General features: G+C 40.3%; 1 protein-coding gene and 1 non-coding gene across 4 annotated transcripts in view; one reads left to right on the top strand and one right to left on the bottom strand.

The window, feature by feature from the left end:
* Positions 1 to 24,695, bottom strand: part of Trpc1 (transient receptor potential cation channel subfamily C member 1) — a 107,397-nt gene that overhangs the window by 25,938 nt on the left and 56,764 nt on the right. For 2 of the 3 annotated variants that reach the window (XM_004663620.2, XM_004663619.3), the window contains 2 exons: positions 21,742 to 21,881; positions 17,016 to 17,159 (listed from right to left, as the gene is read on the bottom strand). In XM_004663620.2, coding sequence (XP_004663677.2) covers positions 17,016 to 17,159; positions 21,742 to 21,881 — 284 coding nt within the window. The remainder of the gene's footprint in view (positions 1 to 17,015; positions 17,160 to 21,741; positions 21,882 to 24,695) is intronic. The other variant, XM_045136789.1, reaches the window with a different exon arrangement.
* On the top strand, positions 6,746 to 6,852 carry LOC123455623. The gene has a single exon (XR_006634013.1). It is a non-coding gene; the product is annotated as a U6 spliceosomal RNA (small nuclear RNA).

Raw genomic sequence — 24,695 nt, 5'->3', positions numbered from 1 at the left:
GCTGGAGAGATGGCTTAGTGATTAAGCACTTGCCTGTTAAGCCTAAGGGTCCCTGTTCGAGGCTCAATTCCCCAGTACCCATGTAAGCCAGATGCACAAGGTGATGCATGCATCTGGAGTTATTAATATTGCAGTGGCTGGAGGCCCTGGCGCACCATTCTCTTTCTATCTATCTGCCTCCTTCTCTCTGTCTGTCGCTCTCAAATAAATAAAAATAAGTAAAAAATAAAAATAAAAAAACAGATTTGTGAGGGGAGCACCAGCATACTTAAAGTATCCAATCATTGGTCTTTTATGTAAAGACATCACAATGGGAGCCGCAGTTGCTGCATTAGGTGATTTAGATGCAATGGGTATAACTGGATCTCAGAGTAACAAGAGCCAAATAGCAGCACTGAATTGCCAAAGGCAAGGTGAGTATGTTTACTGTAATGGACAGGCAAACAATGCTCATAACAGTATGATTCATGTAGACCTTTGGTACTGGCTGATTAATCATGGTGCTCCCAGCAGTGAAATAGATAAAAAGCCTACTAAGTTCCTGCTTGATCTGTATAAGAAAACTTCCAGAGCAGAGGAACAAAAGGCCACTTTGAGTTATAGTAAAAGAAAATCAAGGCCTCTTAATAAGTTTCCAGACTTGAGCCAGTTTACAGATCCTGACCCCCTTGATTGATGGGATGGCTGGGTCCCCTTGAGGGATGACCCTCCCACAATCCCCAAAAGTTTCAATATTAAACTTAGCTATCTTTCCTCAGAGGGACCTGCAGCTTTTTGCTAGGGTAACTGTACACTGGGGAAAGGAAATAATCAGACCTTTTGGAGCTTACTGGACACTGGCTCTGAATTGACATTGATTCCAGGAGACCCCAAACAGCACCGTGGCCCTTCAGTTAAAGTAGGTGCTTACAGAGGTCAGGTGATCGATGGAGTTTTGGCAAATGTTGGACTGACAGTGGGTCCACTGGGTCCCCGAACTCATCCTGTGGTTATTTCCCCAGTCCCAGGATGCATAAATGGGATATATATACTTAGAGTTGACAGAACCTCCACATTCGTTCCCTGATTTATGGAGTGAGGGCTATTATGGTAGGAAAGGCCAAATGGAAGCCACTGGAGCTCCCTCTACCAGGAAAAATAGTGAACCAAAAACAGTACCACATCCCAGGAGGAACTGCAGAAATTAATGCCACTATAAAGGACTTGAAGGATGCATTGGTGGTGGTCTTCCTTTAACTCTCTTGTTTGGCCTGCTTAGAAGACAGATGGATCCTGGAGAATGACACTGGATTATCAGAAACTTAATCAGGTGGTGACTCCAACTGCAGCTGCTATACCAGATGTAGTTTCTTTACTTGATCAGATCAACACATCTCCTGGTACCTGGTATGCAGCTATTGATCTTGTGAATGCCTTCTTTTCTATACCTGTCCCTAAGTGTTAGGTCAGGACAAAACAGAGTTGCAGCAGGAGGGTGACAGAGCTAGATTTACTGCCCCCTTATCTCTCACTTCTGGTCTCACCCCAAGACTAATATAAAGAACAGAGATTTACTGCCCCCCCCAAAAAAAAAATCCTTCCCTGCCTCACCTTCCCCAGCTGAAGTGCCTATAAAGTCCACTATCTGTAACTCCAAGCTGACTGCTCTGCTCTTGAGAGTCAGTCCTGGCAGCCCCGAATAAAAACGTCCATCTTTGTCTCAGAGTGGTCTCCGTGGTTGTTGGTCACTCCTGAACCTTACAATAAGGACCACCAGAAGCATTTTGCCGTCACCTGGCAAGGTCAGCAGTACGCCTTTACTGTTTCACCTCTAGGTTATATTAACTCTCCAGCCCTGTGTCATAGCTTAGTTTGCAGGGATCTTGATTGCCTGTCCCTTCCACAAGGTGTCACATTGGTCCTTTATATAGATGACATTATGCTGACTGGATCAAATGAGCAGGAAGTGGCAGCCATTCTGGAGTTGCTGGTACAGTATATGTGCATCAGGGGATGGGAAATAAATCCATCCAAAATTCAAGGACCTTCCACCTCAGTGAAATTTCAAGTCCAGTGGTGTGGGGCATGCAGGGATATTCCTTCTAAGGTGAAGGACAAGTTGTTGCACTTGGCCCCTCCTACCATAGGAAAGAAGCACAACATCTAGTGGGCCTATTTGGATTTTGGAGACAGCACATTCCTCACTTGGGTGTGTTACTCCATCCCATATACCAAGTGACTACTAGAGAAAGCTACTAGTTTTCAGTGGAGCCCAGAACAAGAGAAAGCTCTTCAACAAGTCCAGGCTGCTGTGCAGGCTGCTTTGCCACGTGGGCCATATGATCCATCAGACCTGATGGTACTTGAAATGTCAGTGGCAGATAGGGATGCCATTTGGAGCCTTTGGCAGGCCCCCATAGGTAAATCACAGCACAGACCCTTGGGACTCTGGAGCAAGGCCCTGCTTTCATCTGCAGACAATTATTCTCCCGTTGAGAGACAGCTCTTGGTCTGCTATTGGGCCTTAGTAGAAACTCAACACTTGACAATGGGCCATCAAGTTACTATGCAACTGAACTGCCCATTATGATCTGGGTGTTATCTGACCCACCAGGCCATAAAGTTCAAAGTACACAGCAGCAGCCCATCATCAAATGGAGGTGGTATATCTATGATCGGGCTAGAGCAGGCCCTGAAGGCACAAATAAGTTGGGAAGTTGCCCAAATACCTATGGTTGCTATTCCTATTACAAGGCCTTCTGTCCCCAAGCATGTACTTAAGGCATCGCGGGGTGTGTCCTATGATCAATTGACTGAAGAGGAGAAGACTAAAGCATGGTTTACAGATGGTTCAGCACATTATGTGGGCACCTCCCAGAAGTGGACAGCTGTAGCATTGCAACCCCTTTCTGGGACAACTTAGAAGGACTGTGGTGAAGGGAAGTCTTCACAATGGGCAAAACTATGGGCAGTACACATGGTTGTACATTTTGCTTGGAAGGAAAAATGGCCAGATGTGCATTATACACTGATTCATGGGCTGTGGCCAATGGTTTGGTCAGATGGTCCAGGACTTGGAAGCAGCACAATTAGAAAACTGGTGAGAAGGACATTTGGGGAAGGTTATGTGGATAGTGAGATGGGCAGAGAATATAAATATACTTGTGTCCCATGTTAATGCTCATCAGAAGGTGACCTCATTGGAGGATAACTTTAATAATCAAGTAGATAAGCTGACCTGTTCTGTGGACAGTGGTCAACCTCTTTCCTCAGCCACCTGTCATTGCCCAATGGGCCCATGAATGAAGCGGCCATGATGGCAGAAATGTAGGCTATGCATGGGCCCAACAACATGGACTTCCACTAACTAAGGCTGGACTGGCTACGGCTACTGCTGAGTGCCAAATCTGCCAGTAACAGAGACCAAGTCTGAACCCCCATATGGTAGCATTCCTTGGGGTGACCAGCCAGCAACTTGGTGACAAGTTGGCTACATTGGTCCTCTTCCATCATGGAAAGGCCAGCGTTTTGTCCTTACTACAAAAGACACTTATTCTGGGTATGCATTTGCTCTTCCTGCATGTAAGGCTTCTGCCAAAACTACCATCCATGGGCTTACAGAATGCCTTATCCACCATCATGACATTCCACACAGCATTGCTTCTGACCAAGAAACTCACTTCACAGCCAAGGAAGTATGGCAGTGGGTTCATGATCATGGAATTCACTGGTCTTACCATGTACCCTACCATCCTGAAGCAGCTGGCTTGATAGAACAGTGGAATGGCCTTTTAAAGAAACAGCTACTGTGCCAACTAGGTGGCAATAGCTTGGAGGGCTGAGGGAATGTCCTCTGAATGCTCTGAATCAGCATCCTATATATGGTCCTGTTTTTCCTATAGCCCAGATTCACGGGTCTAGGAATCAAGGGGTGGAAATGGAAATGGTACCACTTATCATCACCCCAGGTGACCCATTAGCCAAATTTTTGCTTCCTGTTCCCACAACCTTATGCTCTGCTGGCCTAGAGGTCTTGGATCCAGAGGGGGAGTGCTTTTGCCAGGAGGCACCAAGAACATTCCATGATATCTTGATGCCCTTGAGTGAACAGGCTGAGAAAGGAGTTACAGTGGTAGCAGGGGTGATTGATCCAGACTACCAGGGGGAACTTGGACTGCTCCTCCACAATGGAGGTAAGGAAGAGTATGCCTGGAGTATAGGAGATCCTTTAGGGTGTCTCTTGGTAATACCATGCCCTGTTATCAAAGTCAATGGAAAAGTGCAACAATCCACTCAAAGCAGTGTGATAAATGGCCCAGATCCTTCAGGAATGCAGGTCACTCCTCCAGGTAAAGAACCAAGACCTGCTGAGGTGCTTGTTGAAGGTGGAGGAAGTACAGAATGGGTAGCAGAAGAAGGCAGTTAAATTACCAGCTAAGGCCATGTGACCATTTACAAAAAACGAGGACTGTAATTGCCATGAGTGTTTCTGTCTTACCTTGTTAAAAGTATTTGTACATATCGACACCAATATTAACTTGTTTTTGTTCTTCCTCTATTTCTCTATTAGATAATACTAATTAAGATCATATTGCTAGTTAACCACTGTTGAATTTATATTTGACTTATTATATTAGAGACTGAGCATTCCTCAATGAACCTTGCTTTAAATGGGGAGGAAGACTGTGTTTCCAGTTGTACGAGGGATAGTTATATCATGTTAGGAGGAATTATGACCTTGTTACTGCCTTCACTTGGATATTAAGTATGATGTAAGGAGATATGGCTTAGTGTCAAGGTGACAATAGGTGGACTTGTGATGGTTAAGTACACTTGATCTGTTTAGCAATCCACAGACATTCCTCATAACTGGCTCTCAGGTTGCTTCCAGAAAGGATTAACTAAAGGAGGAATCCTTCCCCCATGGTGAGCTCTTCACCCTGGGTGGGCAGCTCCACTTGGAGGGAGGAGGGACTTTATCTAAAGAAGCTCTGGGATGGAAAGGATCCCCTCTTCCCATATGACTGCGTGTGCTGCTTGCTGCTTTCCAGTGTGGACTGCAGAGCAGCATCTCTCCAGGAAGTCTCCAGGCCTTCTGTGCTGGATTGGGACTGCCGAGGCATCCAGCCTCGTGGACTGAGCAGCTGCCGGGTTTCTTGACTCTCAGGCCTGTAACCTGCTATTGTTGGACTGCCATAAGCTAATCCAATAAATTCCCTTTTAATGCAATTCATTCTATCAGTTCTGTTCCTCTAGAGAACCCTGACTAATACATAAAGGAAGAAGTAAAACGAGCCCTATTTGCAGATGATAGGATTCCATATGTAAGTGACCTGAAAGCCTCTGCCATAAAACTTCAGCAAAGTGACAGGTACAAAATCAACACACACAAATCAGTAGCCTTCCTATATGCAAAAGACAAATATACAGAGAAAGAAATCAGCAAGGCTGTCCCATTTTCAATAGCCACATACAAAAGAATCAAATATCTTAAATAACTAACCAAAGATGAGAAAGAGCTATATAATGAAAACATAAAAACACCCAAGAAAGAAACTGAGGAGGGCATGAGAAGATGGAAAGACCTCCTATGCTCCTGGATAAGTAGAATTAATATTGTGAAAATGGCCATTCTACCCAAAGCAATATACAGATTCAACATAATGCCAAAAAAAAAAAAAAAATCCAAGAATCATTCTTCACAGAGATAGAAAAATAATCTCAAAATTCATATGGAATACAGAAGGCCTCAGAAAAGAAACACCTATGGAAGTACCACCATACCCAATCTAAAGCTATACTACAAAGCCATAGTAAGAAAAACAACATGACACATACATAAAAATAGATATATAGGCTGGGGAGATGGCTTAGTTTTTAAGGCACTTGACTGTAAAATCTAAGGACTCATGTTTAACTCTCCAACTCCCACTTAAGCCAGACACCCAAGGTGACACAAGCATGCAAGGTCACACATGCACACAAGATGACGCATATATCTGGAGTTCAACTGCAATGGCTAGAGGCCCTGGCATGCCAATTCATCAATTCATCTCTCTTTCTCTCTTTCTCTCTCTCATACAAACACACAAAACCAGATACATAAAGCAATGGAACAGAATTGAAGACTCAGCCCCTAATTCAAGTAATTATAGCTAAGTACTTGGCATTTGTCAAAGGACCCAACAACTACACAAGAGAAAAGACAGCATCTTCAACAAATGGACCAATTGGACAGCCACATGTAGAAAAATGAAACTAGACCCACTCTTCTCAGCATGCACAAAAATGAACTCCAAATGAATTACAGACCTCACTATAAGACCTGAAACCCTTAAACAACTGCAAGAAAAAAATAGGAACTCTGCATGATATTAGAGTAGGGAAAGATTTTGAACAATACCCCAATAGCCCAGGAATTAAGACAATCAACCAGTGAGATCTCATGAATCTAAAAAGCTTTTGTACAAACATACCATAAACACAGCCATCAGACTACCCACCAAGTGACAGAAAATATTTCCCAGCTACAACACTAACAGAAACCTAAAATCTAGGATCTGAAAGAACTCAAAAAACTAAGCAATAAAATAAAATCAAAAAATGAGTCAGAGAACTGAATAGGGAATTCTCAAAGGAAGAAATAAGAATGGGTAATACTTAAAAAAAAATGTTCAAAATCCTTAACCATCAGGGAAATGCAAATTAAAACAATTATGTGATTCTACCTTATTCCAAGTAGATGACAATCTTTAAAAAATCAAGAGTGCTTGCTTTAGCAGCACATATACTAAAATTGGAACAATGCAGAGAAGATTAGCATGCCCCCTGTGCAAGGATGACACACAAATTCGTGAAACGTTCCATATTGTTTTCACCTGGCTCTAATCATGAAGAACTAATTAATAAAACTGCAAATTGAGGAAAACTTTGCAGCTCAACTTATGTGGACACTTCAATAATGTCAATGTCACTAAAGGAAAAAAGGAAAACCCAAACTGCAGAACTATTACAAATCAAACGAAAATACAACTGACATGACAACTAAATACGATATTTTTTCATTGAATCCTCCTCTCCCTGCTCCACCCCCCAAAATAAAAGAGATAACAACAACTAGAGAGGACATGATTGAGAAAAATAATGGACATCTGAATATGAACTGTGCATATGGAGCTATTGCACCAGTGATAAATTTTCTGAGTATTATGATTATGTTGTCTTAGGAAGTACATATTAAAGTACTTAGCAATGAAGTATTAAAATGTCTGAAACTTACTCTCAATTATAAATGCAGATGGGGAGGATGTAGGTGCAACATGGCAAAATGTTTATTACTGGTGAATCTAGAGGAAGAGATATTAAATGCTTTATGTATTATTTTTATAAAATGTAGATTTTTAACTTTCTTGAAATAAAAAATTAGACAAAAAGGAAAAAATAAAAAGACAATAAATGTTGGCAAGGATGGTGGGAGTGCAAACTTGTACAAATATGAAAATCAATATTGAGACTCCTGAAAAAGATGAAAATACAGCTACCAAGCTGGGCATGGTGGCGCACGCCTTTAATCCCAGCACTCGGGAGGCAGAGGTAGGAGGATCGCCGTGAGTTCGAGGCCACCCTGAAACTCCATAGTGAATTCCAGGTCAGCCTGAGCTAGGGTGAGACCCTACCTCAGAAAAAAAAGAAAGAAAGAAAGAAAATACAGCTACCAAGTGCCCCAGCTATCCCTCTACTGGGCATCTACCAAGTGCCCCAGCCATCCCTCTACTGGGCATCTACCCTAAAGGCTCTACTCTTTACTGCAGAGATATTTGCTCAACCATGTTTACAGCTGTTCAACTCACAATTGCTAAGTACTGGGAACAGCCCAAATGACCATTGTTTGGATAATGAAATCTGCTATCCCGGTGGAAGGTTCCTATGGTACCATTTAATTTTAGGTTTAGTTTTGTGTTTTTCTCCTCCTTCCCATTCCCATAATGGACAGTACTATATGAAAGCAATGAGACTGGCATGACATACACACCTGTACAATGATGGCACCCAGCCTAGGTGGATAACCAGTGGCTTTCTCATTGGTTATAAGATCTGCTCCGTGGAAAGGAACCCATACCTGTAGCTAGGAACTGAGTGAGAATCCTAAGGAGACCAAAATTATGGACTCCAACAAGAAGCTCCAACTAGTTTTTAAGCTACACTTATCAAAAATCTCTCTAAATTAACAATGCTTATCACCTTAAACCTGTGCTGTTCTCACTCCCCATTGTAGAATCTTCTTTTTCTTAACCAAAAAAAAAAACAGAACTGAGGGCAATCAAATTTTATTAACAAGAAAGAAAAGACAGCTGACACCCTGACACCCCTCAGACATCAGCTAAGGCTCAGGTGAAACCACAGAGGAACTGGTGAGATGAGCTAGAGTGCCACTTCCATGGTGAGCCTGACCACCTGTGTGTGCCAGGGTGATAGAGATAGACACCGGGATACTCAAAATGTACCAATGCAGAAACCCAGAAGCTGCTGAGAGTAGAACACTAAGGACACTTAAAACACACCCACCACAGCTTGGGCAATTATGTGGAAGAGGAGGCAAAAAGATTGTAAGAGCCAAAGAGTGGGAAGAAATACCCAGAGGCATTGCCCTCCCCCACAATGACTAACTACTGCTCTCACAATTCATAACCCACAACCCGATGGTGAATCCTACTAAGGAGGGCTCTCAGGGAATGGATGCAGGGAGGAGGGAAATGATGGTATCAACACATGATATTTCCATACAAAGTTTCTACATAATTGAAAAAAAATAAAGCTGGATCAGAAAAATTGACCCATACATTTGCTGTCTACAGAAAACCCACCTTACCAATAAAGATATGTATCACCTTAGGATGAAAAGATGGAAAAAGGTATTCCAAGTAAGTGGAAATAAGAAACAAGCAGGGATGGCTATACTTATACTAAACAAAGTAGACTTCAAACCAAAACTAATCAAAAGAGATAAAGAAGATTACTTTATACTCATCAAAGAAACTATGCAAGAGTATATTTACAATCATAAACCTATATACCCCAAACACGGGAGCACCAAATTTCACAAAGCAAAATCTGTTAGATAATAAAGCAGAAATAACTCCCAACACAATCATAGTAGATTTTTAATACTCCACTGTCATCATTACACAGATCATCTAAGCAGAAAATGAACAGAAATAAGGGAGTTAAACGATATCATAGATCAGTTGGACTGGACATCTACAAAATATATCATACTACTCCACACATTCTTTTTAGCAGCTCATGAAATCTTTTCTAAAACATATTATATATTGGAAAAAAAAAAAAAGCACATCTCAACAAATTCACAAAAACTAATATAATTCCATCCCCATATCAGACTGCAATACTATAAAGCTAGAGATTAACAACAAAGGAAACAAAAGAACACCAAACATGTGGAGGTTGAACAATTCACTATAAAACAAGCATTAGTAGTCAAGGAAACTTAAAAATCTCTAGAACTGAATGGTAATGAAAACACAACATACCAAAACTTATGAAACAAAATGAAGGCAGTCTTAAGAGGGAAGTTTATAGTACTAAATGCCTTCAATACCAAAACAGAGAAATTTCAAGTCAAATAACTGTCCAGTGGAAAGCACTGGAAAATCTAGAACAATCCAATTCCAATAGTATCAGACATAATGAAACAAGGTAAAAGCAGAAATCAACTAATTGGAAATAAAAAATAAACAACTAAAAACTTGATGAAACAAAGTGTCTAGTTTGTTGAAAACAATGAACAAGGCTGGAGAGATGGCTTAGCAGTTACGGCACTTGCCTACGAAGCCTAAGGATCCAGGGTTGATTCTCCAGGTCCCATATAAACCAGATGCATAAGGTGGTGCATGCATCTGGAGTTTGCTTGCAGTGGCTAGAGGCCCTGGCATACCCATTCTGTCTCTCTCTCTCGGTCTCAAATAAATAAATAAATAAAAATATTTTTAGAAGATTAAATAAACATAAGTGAACAACACTCATAAACCCCTAGTCAATTTGATCAAAAGGAAAAAAGAAGGTTCAAATCAACAATATCAGAATGAAAAGGGAGCAGGTACAACAGACCCTAATGAGACTAGAAGAATCATCAGGACATATGTCAAAGATCTATACTTCACAAAATTGGAAAACCTGGAAGAAGCAGATGAATTTCTTAACTCATATCACCTACCAAAACTAACCCCAGATGAGATAAATCACTTGAATAAACATGTAACATCAAAGGAGATGGAAACTGTAAGTAAAATCTTTCCAACAGAAGTCCAAGCACAGATGATTTCACTGCTGAATTCTACCACACCTTCATTGAAGAACTAAAGCCAATTTTTCTCACATTATTCCACACAATTGAAATGAAGGGAATGCTCCTTGATTCCTTGTATGAAGCCTGCCTTACATTAATACCAAGACCAGACTGAGATACAACAAGAAAAGAAAACTACAGACTGATTCCCTGATAAATTTAAATGCAAAATTTTTCAATAAAATCCTTGTAAACCAAATTCAAGGACACATCAAAAGTATCATCATCCACTTCAACCAAGTAGGTTTTATACCAGGGATTCAGGGTTCATTCAACATATCAATAAATATGATACATCACATAAAAAGACTTAAAGTCAGGAACCACATGATCATCTCAATAGATGCTGAAAGTCCTTTGACAAAATTCAACATCCCTTCATTATTAAAACTCTGGGACTTCTGGTTAAGATGGCGGCGTAGGTACCACGCCAAAGCAGCCTAGGGGGGAAAAAGACCCAAAAAACTCAGCAAAAATACACACTTTTACTAAAAAGTGAGGTGTATAGGAAATTGAAGCGGCAGCGGAGAAGTAGAAGAGTTATAGAGCATCCAGAGCCCGCACAGGTGGGAAAAGCGGCTCCGGCAGCTTGGCCAACCGCCGCGGCCGCGGAACAGCAGAAAACCGCCAGACTCGGCTCGAGCCGCAGGAAAAGCCAGGTGCGGGCGCTTCCCCTCACACCGCGCTCTCCGCAACTCGGGAAACGTGAGGGGAGAGCGGCAGCGAGCAGCGGAGGATCAGACCGCAAGGTAGAAGAACACGTGGAGCAGCGAGAGAACCAGAGCAGCCGCGGCTCCCTCCCCTCCCCCACCGCCTGAACCCAGCTCCAGCGAACAGAGCAGCGGCCCGGGACCCGGCCACGCCAACTTGGGCTGACAACGGGACCCAAGCAGGAGCAGAGTTCGGGAGCAACATCAGCGGCTCCAGCACCGGTACCAGCGGCCACAGCAGCAGCAGACCCAGGAGCGGCAGCAGCGGCAGATCCCGCAGCAGCGGATTCGGGGAGAGCAGCGGCAGTGGACACAGCAGCAGCAGCTTCAGCAGCAGTGGTGGCTTCAGCAGTGGCAGCTACAGCAGCAGCAGAGGCAGCAGCAGCAGCTCGGTTTGCCCCGTAGGAAAAGCAAGTGCCCAGCTCCAGAAATCAGAACAGCAGCCCGACGACCCAGGCAGCAACTTGACTGAGACCAAAATCACCCAAGGTAACTGGGATTGCACCAGGGAAGGGTCTCACTTGGTCACAAGCTGACTTGGATCCCTCAACAGACCAGAAATCTAAACCTCTTTGTTGATAGAGGATCTGGTCATTATAATAACTACTCTTGCATACATACTCGGGGCTGTTTTTGATTGAATGTGTACAGTGTTTAGTTAAATTTTAGAATCTACCTGTATTTTATTCTACTCAGCCTGCTTGAATACTCCTATAGCAGGGAAACTCAACCCCTAAGAACATCTTTGTAGATACTCTGAGAGTCTTAAGAGCCACACCTAATACCTTAAGGTCCTACCCTGAAAATATATTACATCAAATCAATTGATACAGCTAAGAATACACAGCTAGCTAGAAAATCCAAGCATTAACTTAATCCAAGATGCAAAAATATATACATTATAACACAAGAAACACTAAAAAGCAAGATGATATAAATCCACCTAAAAGTATTAATGCATCAGAAATGTCCTCCAGTGAGAAAGAGTTAGAGGAAATGCCTGAGAAAGAGTTCAAAAGAATGATTATAAATATGTTCAAAGAGGTCAAAGAACACAGCAAAACAATCAAAGAAGAAATCAAAGAGGAAATCAAAGGAATCAAAGAAGAGGCAGGACACCAATTTAATGAAATAAAGAAGGCAATACAAGACATAAATAGGGAAATAGAAATAATAAAGAAAAACCAGTCAGAATTACTAGCAATGAAGAACACAGTTAATGAAATAAAAAACTCTGTAGAAAATCTCACCAGTAGGATGGATGAGGGAGAGGACAGAATATCTAAGCTAGAAGACCAGGTGGCAGACCTAATGCAGTCCAACAAAGAGAAAGACAAACTTATAGAAAAATATGAGTGGGAATTTCAAGATATTCGGGACACTATGAAAAGATCCAATATAAGAATTCAGGGCATAGTAGAAGGAGAAGAATTCCACTCCAGAGGCATAGTAGGCATCTTCAACAAAATCATAGAGGAAAATTTCCCCCAAATTGGGAAAGAGGTGCCAATACAGATACAGGAAGCCTTTAGAACCCCAGCCAGACAAAACCCAGAAAGAACCTCTCCTCGCCATATTATAATCAAACTTCCAAACACACACACCAAAGAAAAAATATTGAAAGCAGTTAGAGAGAAAAATCAAGTTACCTACAAAAGCAAGCCCATCAGGATTACAGCAGATTATTCAACACAAACTTTTAAAGCCAGAAGGGCTTGGAGTGATATATTCCAAGTTCTGAAAGATAACAACTGTCAACCAAGGTTACTTTATCCTGCAAAGTTATCCATTCAAATAGATGGAGAAATAAAGACATTCCATGACAAAAGCAGGTTAAAGGAGTATTTGAAGACAAAACCAGCTCTACAGAAAATACTTGATAGAATCCTCCATGCTGAACAAAAGGAAAAGCACACATATAAGGAACCTAGAAAAAACAAGCTATACTCAAATACCAGTTAACAGAAGAAAGCACAGGTAGAGCCAGAAACACACACACACAAAAAAATGGCAAACATAAATACACACCTTTCAATAATATCTCTTAATATCAACGGTCTCAATGCCCCAACGAAAAGACATAGATTTGCAGACTGGGTTAAAAAGCAGGATCCTACAATTTGTTGTCTCCAAGAAACTCACCTTTCTACAAAGGATAGACATTATCTTAGGGTGAAAGGTTGGAAGACAGTGTTTCAAGCAAATGGGCCTAGAAAACAAGCAGGGGTTGCTATCCTAATATCAGACAGGGTAGACTTTAGTCCGACATTAGTCAAGAAAGATAAGGTAGGTCACTTTATATTGATTAAGGGCACACTCCAACAGGAGGACATTACAATCCTAAACATATATGCACCTAACATGGGGGCTCCCAAATTCGTCAAACAAGCACTATTAGAACTAAGGTCACAGATAACACCAAACACAGTGGTGGTGGGTGACTTTAAAACCCCACTCTCATCAATTGACAGGTCATCCAGGGAAAGAATAAACAGAGAGGCATCTGGACTAAAAGAGGTCATAGAAGGAATGGACCTAACAGATATATACAGTACATTTCATCCAAAGGCTGCAGAATATACATTCTTTTCAGCAGCACATGGAACATTCTCTAAAATAGACCATATATTAGGACACAAAGCAAATCTTAACAAATTCAGGAAAATTGAAATAATTCCTTGCATTCTATCTGACCACAATGGAATTAAACTACAAATCAGTAGCAAGAAAGGCTATAGAGCATACACAAAATCATGGAAACTAAACAATACACTACTAAATGATGAGTGGGTCAATGAAGAAATCAAAAAGGAAATCAAAAAAACTCTGGAGAAAATAGGGATGAAGGGGTCATATCTCAGCACAATAAAGGCAATATTCTACAGACGTAAAGCCTTTATCAAAGCAAATAAGGGAAAAACTTGAAGCATTCCCATTAAGGTTAGGAACTAGACAGGAATGCCCACTCTCATCACTGTTTTTCAACATAGTGCTTAAAGTCTTAGCTCAAGCAATAAGACAGGAGAAAGAAACAAAAGATAGAAACTGGAAAGGAAGAAGTCAAACTATCTGTATTCACAGATGACATGATTCTGTACATAAGAGAACCAAAAACATCCACTCACAGACTTAAGGGGAAGCTCCATGATGGCAGAAGAAAATGATGGCATGAGCAGAGAGTGGACATCACCTCCTGGCCAACATCCGGCATACAACAACAATAGGAGAGTGTGTCAAACACTGGCAATAGGAAGCTGGCTATAATACCCATACGCCTACCCTGAACAATAACAATACACTGCTTCCAGGAGGCACCAATTCCCAATTTGCCACCAGCTGGGGAATCTAGCATTCAGGCCACATAAGCTTATGGGGTCACCTGAATCAAACCACCACACAAGCCTTTGTATATGTCAATGAAAATAATATGGAAGAAGAAATCAGGGAAGCTGTCTCATTTACAATAGTCGTACACACACACACACACACACACACACACACACACACACACAAAATCAAATACCTTCAAATCTCCCTAGTCAAAAGGAAGTAAAAGAGCTATACAATGAAAACATAAAAGTATTGGAAAAAGAACTGGAGGAGGACATGATAAAATGGAGGGACCTTCCATGATCATGGATTGAAGAATTAATATTGTTACAATGGCTATCCTAACAAAAGCAATACACAGACTTTATGCAATCCCAATCAAAATCCTAGCAACATTCTTCACAGAGTTGAAAAAGCCATCTCAAAATTCATAGGGATGCAACCCACTACTATGTACTACAGAGACACATGTTCCTCCATCTTTTTTGCTGCTCCATTCACAAAAGCCAGGAACTAGAATCAGCCCAGATGCCCATCATCAAATGAATGGATAATGAAGATGTGGTACATACACACAATGGAATTCTACTCAGTAGTGAGGAAAAAATGAAATAATCCAATTTTCAGGAAAATGGATGGACCTGGGAAAAATGCTAAGGGAGGTCACACAGGCTCAGAAAGACAGAAGCCACATGGTCTCTCTCATATGAGGTTCCTAACCTGGATCAGCTTCAGTTAATTTCATGTATAGACATGGTACTAGAATGAAGCTAGGAAAGGGGTAAAATAGGGAGGGAGGACTACTCAGTAACACATCAAGAGACAGCAAAAAGAAAGAAAGGATGAAAGAAAAAAGTAGTGGTGGAAACGTCTATGGAGTAGGGGAATGGGGAGCATGGGGGAAATACCCACAATTAATGGAAACATGAATTAACTCCTAGATACCATCCTACAAGTCATTACCCAAATAGAAGAATACCATAGACGGTGGAGAAATCATAGCCCTAAAACCATGGACTATAGCCCAGCGCCAGAACTGTGTTGTCTCCCTCCCCTGGTGTCACACTGACTATAGAGAACTCAACACTCAATCAGACCTCTATCTTGCCTGCCAAGGCTCAGGGAACATAGAATATAGAGGAAGAAGGGATAGGAAGATTCTAAGAGCCTCCAGGTGGTGGTAATAGCCTATAGCACCTGACACTCCCCACCACTGCAGAGACTGACTGATGTCACTTGGTCCCCTTAATGAATACCAATAACCCCATAAGGAATAAGGAAGACTCTCAGCAGAATTGTGGTGGGAGAGAGCCTCTATAAGAGTATCACCTTTTCATTAAAAAAAGAACACAATTTAAAAAGAGATACAATTGCAGGATTATACCAAATCTAATCAAATCAGGATTTTTCTTACATAGTTTATTTATATGTCAGTTTGGAAAAGGTAATTGAGTCTTTAACTTTAAAATGTCTTCTTTTAAAAAGTATTTTATGTATTTATTTGAGAAAGAAAGTGAGAGAGAGAATAGGTATTCTAGGGCCTTTTAGCCACTGCAAATGAACTCCAGGTATATGTGCCACCTTGTGCATCTGGCTTATGTGATACTGGGGAATCAAACCTGAGTCACTAGGCTTCACAGGCAAGCAGCTGATGGCTAAGCTATCTCTCTAGCCCTGAAATGTCTTCTTGGAAAATATAAAATATAATCTAAATTACCAGTAAATTTTGGCTTACCAATATTGTTCATATTTTCAGAAGTACAGATTAGGTATAGCCAGAAGAGATGATTCTCCTTTCTAAAAATAACTACTAAATTCTGTGGTATAAATTCAACCAATTGTGAGTCCTTTCTTTGATGAAAAGAAAATTTATTTACTTTTGGAATTTCATACATAATAGTCACACTCCTTCAGACAAATCATGTATCATAGCAAAAGCTCAATTTCTTAACTACTAAGTGCTGGAAGGTATAAAGCTACACCACAGAATCTCTATGAAATGTTTAGTTTTAAATAATCCACTCCAACCTAGTACACTTATTATTCATTAAAAGTAAAATAGTACTTACAAAATATTTCTTGCAACATTATTAACTATGATTATTTTTTTGCACAAGATCTTTCATATTTATCTTATAATTTGTAAGTTTAAACATGAAATTCATTTTGATAAAAAGCATATTTTTTTATTACTCTCTTATCTGAAGTATATTTTTAAACATGAATGCCCATAAAGTAAAAGAAGGCCCATAGACAGTAAGTAGCTTAATACAACATTTGAGTTTCTGAAGTAAAGTATTATCAATGAGCCTGAAGCAAAGTAGATGAATGTTATCCTTCTAATTATTTTCAAAAGCAAAGTTTAAGTTATTTGGTTTTCTTTTTTCTTCTTGTTTTCTTTTGTTTTATTGAGACAGGGTCTCATATGGCCCAGGCTGGCCTCAAAACCACTAAGTAGCTGAAGAAGGCCTTGAAGTCCTGATCCCCTTCCAAGTGCTGGGATACAGGTAAGCACTACCACATCCAAAGGGTAGCTTTAACATCCTAAGAGAACTGTGTTCCAATAGGTAAGTAGAAAGATGTAATAATGATATATAACAAATGTTCTTTAAGAAAATTATAACTCTTACCTGCAATGGACCCAAGATAGAGCTGGTTGTATACATAAAGAAGAGGCGAAGATAACTCAGAACATTTGCAAATGCAAAAAGCCCTTCTGCAACTAGTGTAGGATGGAATGCATCCCAGTCCTTTCTATCAGCAAAGTCATGAAACTAGAGTTAGGAAGAAAAGTAAAAGGTAAGTACAGGGCTAGAGGGATGGCTTAGTGGTTAAGGCATTTGCCTGCAAAGCCAAAGGGCCCAGGTTCAATTCCCCAGGACCCATGTTAGCCAGATACACAAGGGGCACATGCATCTGGAGTTCGTTTGCCATGGCTGGAGGCCCTGGCACAGCCATTCTCTCCCTCTCTCTCTCTCTTTCTCTGTCAAATAAATAAGTAAATAACAATAAACTAAAAGGTAAGCACAGAGCTGGAGAGATGGCTTAGCGGTTAAGCACTTGCCTGTGAAGCCTAAGAACCTCGGTTCAAGGCTCAATTCCCCGGGACCCACATTAGCCAGATGCACAAGGGGTACATCCATCTGGAGTTCGTTTGCAGTGGCTGGAGGCCCTGGCGTGCCCATTCTCTCTCTCTCTATGTGCCTCTTTCTCTCTCTGTCTGTCGCTCTCAAATAAATAAATAAAAATAAACAAAAAATTTTTTAAAAGGTAGACACAAAATTATTTAAATTATGTCTTCTTATGCAGGAATTTCTGTTTTGAGAGTTTTAAAAATAAGTTTTAATTTATTTATTTTCACAAGTACATGCAAGTGTGTGTGTGTTTGTGTGTATGTGTGTGGTGTCTGGGCACACCAGGCCTCTTGCCACTGCAAACAAATGTCAGAAACTTATACCATGTTTTTTTGTACCATCTTACATGGCTGGCTTGAGAATTGAACCAGGGCTGGCAGGCTTTTCAAACCAGTGCTTGTAACCATTGAGCAATGCCCCCAAGCCCAAAGTTTTCTTTATTAATCAATACAATGTTTTAACTAAATAAAAGACATCTATGTATCTGAAGCAATACCACTTACTCAATATAGAGATTTTCCAGAAGTTTTTACTCAGAAATGGGTAATATGCACTTAAGAAATGTTCAACATCCTTAAACATCAGGGAAATGCAAATTCAAACAACTATAAGATTCCACCTAACTCCAGTAAGGATGGCAATCATTAAATCAAACTACAAGTGTTGGCAAGGATGTGGGGAAACAGGAGCCCTCACTCACTGTTGGCAGGAATGTAAACTTGCACAACCACTATGGAGATTCCTGAAAAAGATGAATACAGAGCTACCAATAGACCCAGCTTTTCCCTTACTTGGCATTCATCCTAAATGTTCCATGCTTCACTACCGAGATATTTGCTCAACTTTGTTTATAACTGCTGAATTCACAATAGCTAAGAACTGGAACCAACCCAGGTGCCCATCACTGGATGAATGGATAACAAAGTTGTGGTACATTTACACAATGGAATTCTACTCAGCAGTAAGAAAAACCAATACAATGAAATTTGTAGAAAAATGGGTGAACTTGGAACAGTCCATACTCAGCAAACTCACATAGTCACAGAAAGACAAATGCTGCATTCTCACTCATCTGTGGTTCCTAACCTGGACCAGCTTGAGATGCTGACATATCTGATAGGCAACTCAAGGCCCAGACACTAAGGATGGTTTGAGGGGAGGGGAAGGGGAGAAGAGAAAACAAACACTAAATACAAAATGAACTGCTATAATAGAACCTTTATCCTTGAAGACAGAGTAAAAGATATAACCCTCAATAGGAAGACTTTGGAATAGGTGGGATAAAGCCTAACCTTAAAAGAAGTTTTTGTCTCAGACCTGTAACTCCCAGTACCAGAAATTGGTTGCTACCCACAATGATCAGAGGGACCTAAGAGGTCCCCCAAACAAGACAGGCTTCTGTCAAAGCACCTGATTTCCTGCCTGGGGCAAAAGGTAAGAAGACCCTATTGCTGAAGGCACCATATACTGCTGACAAAGAACGTGAAGAGAACTGGCTGGAATATGGAAGACAGCCAGTCCCCAGATAGCCCACAATGGTCTGAGCAACCAAAGGTCTAAGCTACCCAGAAGCAAATATACCCCAACAGGTTGAACACACCACTGCAATAGTGCCCCACAGCCTTGGTGGGTAACCATAGCTTTCTGACTGGCTAAGAGATCTGCTCAATGTAAAAAAAAAACAAAAAACAAAAAACAACAACAAAAAAAAAACATATCTGGAGTTGGGAACCAGATCAGATTCCTATGGAGACAAAGATTATGCTCTCCAGTGTCAAACTCTCATTAGCCTTTGGCTAAAAGAGGGGTTACAAACATCAAATTCTCCCTAAATTAATAATGCTTATCCCATTTAAACTCTGCTGACTTCATTCTCCACTGGAGAATCTATTCTTGTACAGAGGGTAGTGAGACTCGAGGAGATAAACTACCCCTCGCACTTCAGCCATGCCACGGCTGAAACCACAAAGGAATGGAGGAGATGAGCAAGAATGTTGTTTCCCTGCTGAACCTGACAATCATCGCCAGGGTGAAGCAGACACGCTAAGGATATTCAACACCTACCAAAGAAGAGATCCAGAGACTCCTTAAGAGTTCATCATTGAAGTACACTTAAAACTCACCTACCATGGCTCAGGGAATTTTGCAGAAGAGGGGGTATAAAGATTTCAAGAGCTACAGGTTGAGACATCATGTCCAGAGGCATTCCCTCCCCACCAAAAAAAAAAAAAAAAACAAAACCTGACTGCTGCTCCCACAACACATAACCCACAACCCCATGGGAAATACTTGCAATTCCACTGAGGAAGGTTCCCAGTGGAATGGGGGCAGGGAAAAGGGAAAAGAGGGTACCAACACATGATGAAGCCTATGTTGTTAATAATAAATAAAATATTTTTTAGTATTATATATTTATTTATTTGCAAGCAGACAGAGATAGACAGACAGAGAGAACAGGCATGCAAGGCCTCCAGCCACTGCAAACAAACTCCAAATGCATGCATAACCTTGTACATCTGGCTTTACATGAGCACTGGGTAACTGAACTTGGTCATTAGGCTTTGCAGGCAAGTTCCTTAACTGCTAAGCATCTCTATGGCCCCCACATAATTAAATTTTTAATGAATGAAATGGCTCATTTTCTTAACTTCTATAATATAAACTGTGAACATGTATGCTGTCAATTATTAACTATTATATTTAATTAACCTAGTCCTTTTACTTGAGATTTTAGAGCAAACCACAGAAACTTTTTTCACCTTTCAAGTAAACAAAAATACATCACCATACCTAGATATGGAGTATCCCACATGTCTCAGCTGCCTGAAATTAACATGCCAGTAATGAGATGCCACCTTGAGATTAACAATATATCCTGCTATTTTCAAAACACCTGGTTTTGAGTAAGAAAACTGTAGGAGGAACTCACTTTCTGAACCAAGGAAATCATTCTGAAAAGCAATGCAATTCAATCAATTAAGCCATTAACCTCGGTATGACCAATTTGTGTTTTCTCAGGAACCTCACACTCCAGTTATTGAACATAAATAAGCAATATGCTACATACTATTAATCAGTTAAACAGTTTTTAAATAAAATAAAGTGATAGAATCAATTGTTTTCTCTATAAACCATAAAAAGTAAGAAAGCAAAAAATATTATGTCTTTTAGCTCCTGGAATGACACCTCAAAAGAATTTTAAACTCAAGGCTGAAACAAAGATAGCGAACATTAATTTTTCTGGCCTTGGGAAAGGGCATTTTTAAAAAATTTATTTGCATGTGTGGGAGTACGGGGAATGGAGAATGGCAGGGTCTCCTGGCACTACAAATAGAATGCCAGACTTTTTGGTTACTTGGATGGATAGGGAATTGAGCCTTGGGCTTTGCAAGCAAGCACCTTTAACCACTGTGCCATGTCCCCAGCATGAGAAGAAAAGAACTTCATTGTATGGACAGATCATGTATTGGTTCCATTCCCATTGTATTATCCTACTAGATCCCCTCCTTCCTGCCTCCATTCCACTGAGGGCCTTTCTCAGTGGAGTTACTGATATTCACCATGAATGTAACAGTCACTGTTGGGGTAGGTAATGTCTCTGCATACTCTTTCCCACCTGGTGGCTCTTGCAACCTTTCTGGCCTCTCTTCCACAATGTTTAAGAGAAGGTAAACCTTTTTTTTTTTTTTTTTTAAATGAGAGAAGAGAGAGTAAAAGTGAGTGTGTGAGAGAGAATTGGCATGCCAGAGCCTCCAGCCACTGTAATCAAACTCCAGGCACATGTGCCATCTTGTACACATGTGACCCTGCACTTGCATTACCTTGTGTCTGGCTTATGTGGGATCTGGAGAGTAGAACATGGGTCTTTAGGCTTTGTAGACAAGTACCTTAACCACTAAACCATATCTCCAGCCCAACAGAAGGTAATTTTTTATTTTTTGGTTTTCCAAGGTAGGGTCTCACTCCTAGCCCAGGCTGACCTGGAATTCACTAAGTAGTCTCATGGTGGCCTCAAACTCACAGCAATCCTCCTCCCTCTGCCTCCCAAGTGCTGGGATTACAGGCCGGCACCACCACGCCTGGCTCACAGATTGTTTTAAACTGAAAACATACCACTGATTTGAACCCAGATAACCCTAAATCACATAGGTAAGTATTATCTTGGCTCTTTCATTCTTAAAAATTAACTTCTATCTCTTTAACTGACATAGTAAATACTCACCTTATTGTGAGCTACCACTTTGAGAGCAAAAGTTGCCAAATAGAGGGAATTCATGACAAAACTGAGTTGATTACGAGACTCTTCTAAGAAGTCTTCCAGTCCCTCATACCAGAGTCTTTTAATGTCTGACCAAATCATCCCTAAAAAAGAAAACAAATCGGATAATACTTTAATCAAATAAGCTAAGTAATACTTTTAGAGTCAAAATGTTAAATGAATAAATAGCCCTTGGGGTAGATATAGCCTTATTCCAAACGAAAAAGCAAAACAAGAACCTTCAAGTGAAAAAAAAAACATTTAAAAATATAAAGAAAAATAATCTTAGGTTTAATATGACTTGAATAAAATAATTTTAAGTTTTACATTTGCTGGAGTGGATGTTAAGTGATGTGAAACAACCTAAGGAAACAAACAAATTGGTACTAAACACAGAGACATGTGTACAGACACACACCCCCTACACATTCAGTCCTGATCTTCACCATTTATACTCACTACTTTAGTGATCTCATCTACTTTAATGGCTTTAAATACCATTGATCTAACAAAGATTTTCAAAGTTATGTACTTAAATTCAACTTATATTTACATAACAATTCCTAAACTCAATTTCCACAAACACTTCTATGTTACAGAGGTCTCTCTTCCTTCACCTCACAGAAACCATCTCAGTAGTAAGCACTCCACTGCACTTGTGCAATCTTAATCTTCAATGTAAAAGAAATCCTGCTGGTTTTTCTTTCAAATTATATTTAGTATTTGATCCTTTTCACAAGTACTTCAACTTCAAGCCACTATCCTCTCTTGGTAGATAACAGAAATCTGGTCTCCACTTTCTCCTTTGTACCTAAAATTTATTCTTTCTTTTTAAAAAAGTATTTTTTTAATTTAATTATTTGAGACAGAGAGAAAGGCAGAGGGAGAGAGAAAAGGGTGTGCCAAGGCCTCTAGTCACTGCAGACAAACTCCAGACACATGTGCCATCTTGTGCATCTGGCTTACATGGGTAATCAAACCTGGGTCCTTAGGCTTTGCAGGCCTTAACCTTAACTGCTAAACCATGTCTCCAGCCCCTAAAATCTATTCTTAACACAAAGTGATGCTTTTAAAATACAAGTGTAATTTTGTTCCTCAAGAAGTACATAGTGTTGTATGTCTGTAGTCCTAGCACTTGGGAAGCACAGGTAGAAGAATTACGACAAGTTTGAGGTCAAACTGGTCCATGTAATGAGTCCAAGCAATCCAGGACTACATGATATGACCCTGTCCCAAAAAAAAAAAAAAAAAAAAAAAAGCCAAGGGGGCTGATTGTTTAGTGGTTAAGGCAGCTTGCCTGTGAAGCCTAAGGACCCAGGCTCAATTTCCCAAGCCAGATGCACATGGTGGCACATGCATCTGGAGTTCATTTGCAATGGCTAGAGCCCTAGAGTGCCCATTCTCACTCTCATACACACTCTCTCTCTCTGTCTCTAACAAGTAAATAAAAATGAAAATAAAATCTTAAAAAAAAAAACTAAGGGAAAATAAAACTACCTCTTAACATTTCCCAATGGAGAAAGGCTCAATGCCATGCCCAAAATCTTTCTCCATGGGAAATAGGAACGTCAGCTGTGTTCAATCCTGTTACAAAAATGACATGACCATTTATTGGTGAGTCATCATCAGGCTGGAAGGAGTATGAGTAGACTCACAGCCAAAGGTACACATGAACAGGATTGTATAAAAGCACATGGAGAAACAGGCCTCAGCTTCCGTGTATGATGTCTCCCCAGCATGCATCTAGTAACAGCTATACTTTTGGATTTTGAGAGATATAATTCATATTAGATACAGTTCCTACTAGACTTAGTATATTGGCATAAAATCCTATTGGATTTTAGTTTCAGAGGTAAGGCAGTCCACATATAGCTTTATTCCATACAACTGAAAGTGCTTACTTTGGGGCTGGGAACCTGCCTTGAGACTTTTGAGTTATTTGAAGAGATATCTGAAGCTATTGTGTTGACGTAGTGTATTTGCTGTCTTGTATCTGTCTACAAAGCTAAGAATGGTTGCAGATGTAAGCCTACTGTGTGCCCGTGAAAGTAAATATCAGAATGCAAAAGCACTGTAACTACTGCGCATAGTGGGTATTGCACCGTCCCTAAGCCTTGTTTGAGGTAGGGTCACAACCTGTCTTTACAATGATCTACAAGGCTCTATGATTCCTCTTCTCTAACCTTACCTCCTAATAATTTTTCCTTCAACCACCTTTTTTTTTTTTTTTTTTTTCCCAAGGTAAGGTCTTGCTCTAGCCCAAGACTGACCTGGAATTCACTATGCAATCTCATACTGGCCTGAAACTCATAGCAACTCAGCCTCCCAAGTGTTGAGATCAAAGGCGTGTGCCACCACACCCAGATTACACCACCTTTTTAATTATGTTGGCCTTCTTGCTTCCAAACTATGTTTCAAGTACTTACACCTTCTGCCTTAGGGACATTACACTGGCTCTCCAAAGCTATCTGTAAATTCCTCACACAGATATGTATTTGGCTAACTTCCTCATCTTTGATCACCACCTTCCCTGATTACTCTACAGTCCCATAGCTACCACTTTCAACCCCCTAACTCTGCTTTTACCTTCTTCTGCAGTAATTACAACTTTCTAAAATTGGATATGATTACATATTAAGTTATTATCAATTGATTATCTTCCCCTACTTTGTACACGTTTTCAAGGAAAAGACTTTGTTTTACTAACGGAGATACATATATTTTTTTCCAGAATAGTGCTTGATGCTCAGAGAGGATTTTTTTTTTTTGCTCAATGAATACACAAAAAATTAAAACAACCAAACAAAATACCTTTTTCTCTTTTGCACAGAAGGTCCTCTAGTTATATATTTCTAGGAGTACCAGAGAGTAGAACAACTGCCCAAGATAGTTACAGTTCACTCCTTCATCCAGGCATT

The sequence above is a fragment of the Jaculus jaculus genome, chromosome 17 (assembly GCF_020740685.1).
Source record: "Jaculus jaculus isolate mJacJac1 chromosome 17, mJacJac1.mat.Y.cur, whole genome shotgun sequence".
NCBI lineage: Eukaryota > Metazoa > Chordata > Mammalia > Rodentia > Dipodidae > Jaculus > Jaculus jaculus.
Note: the sequence above shows the minus strand (reverse complement) of the source record. Positions and strands in the feature narration are given on the sequence as shown.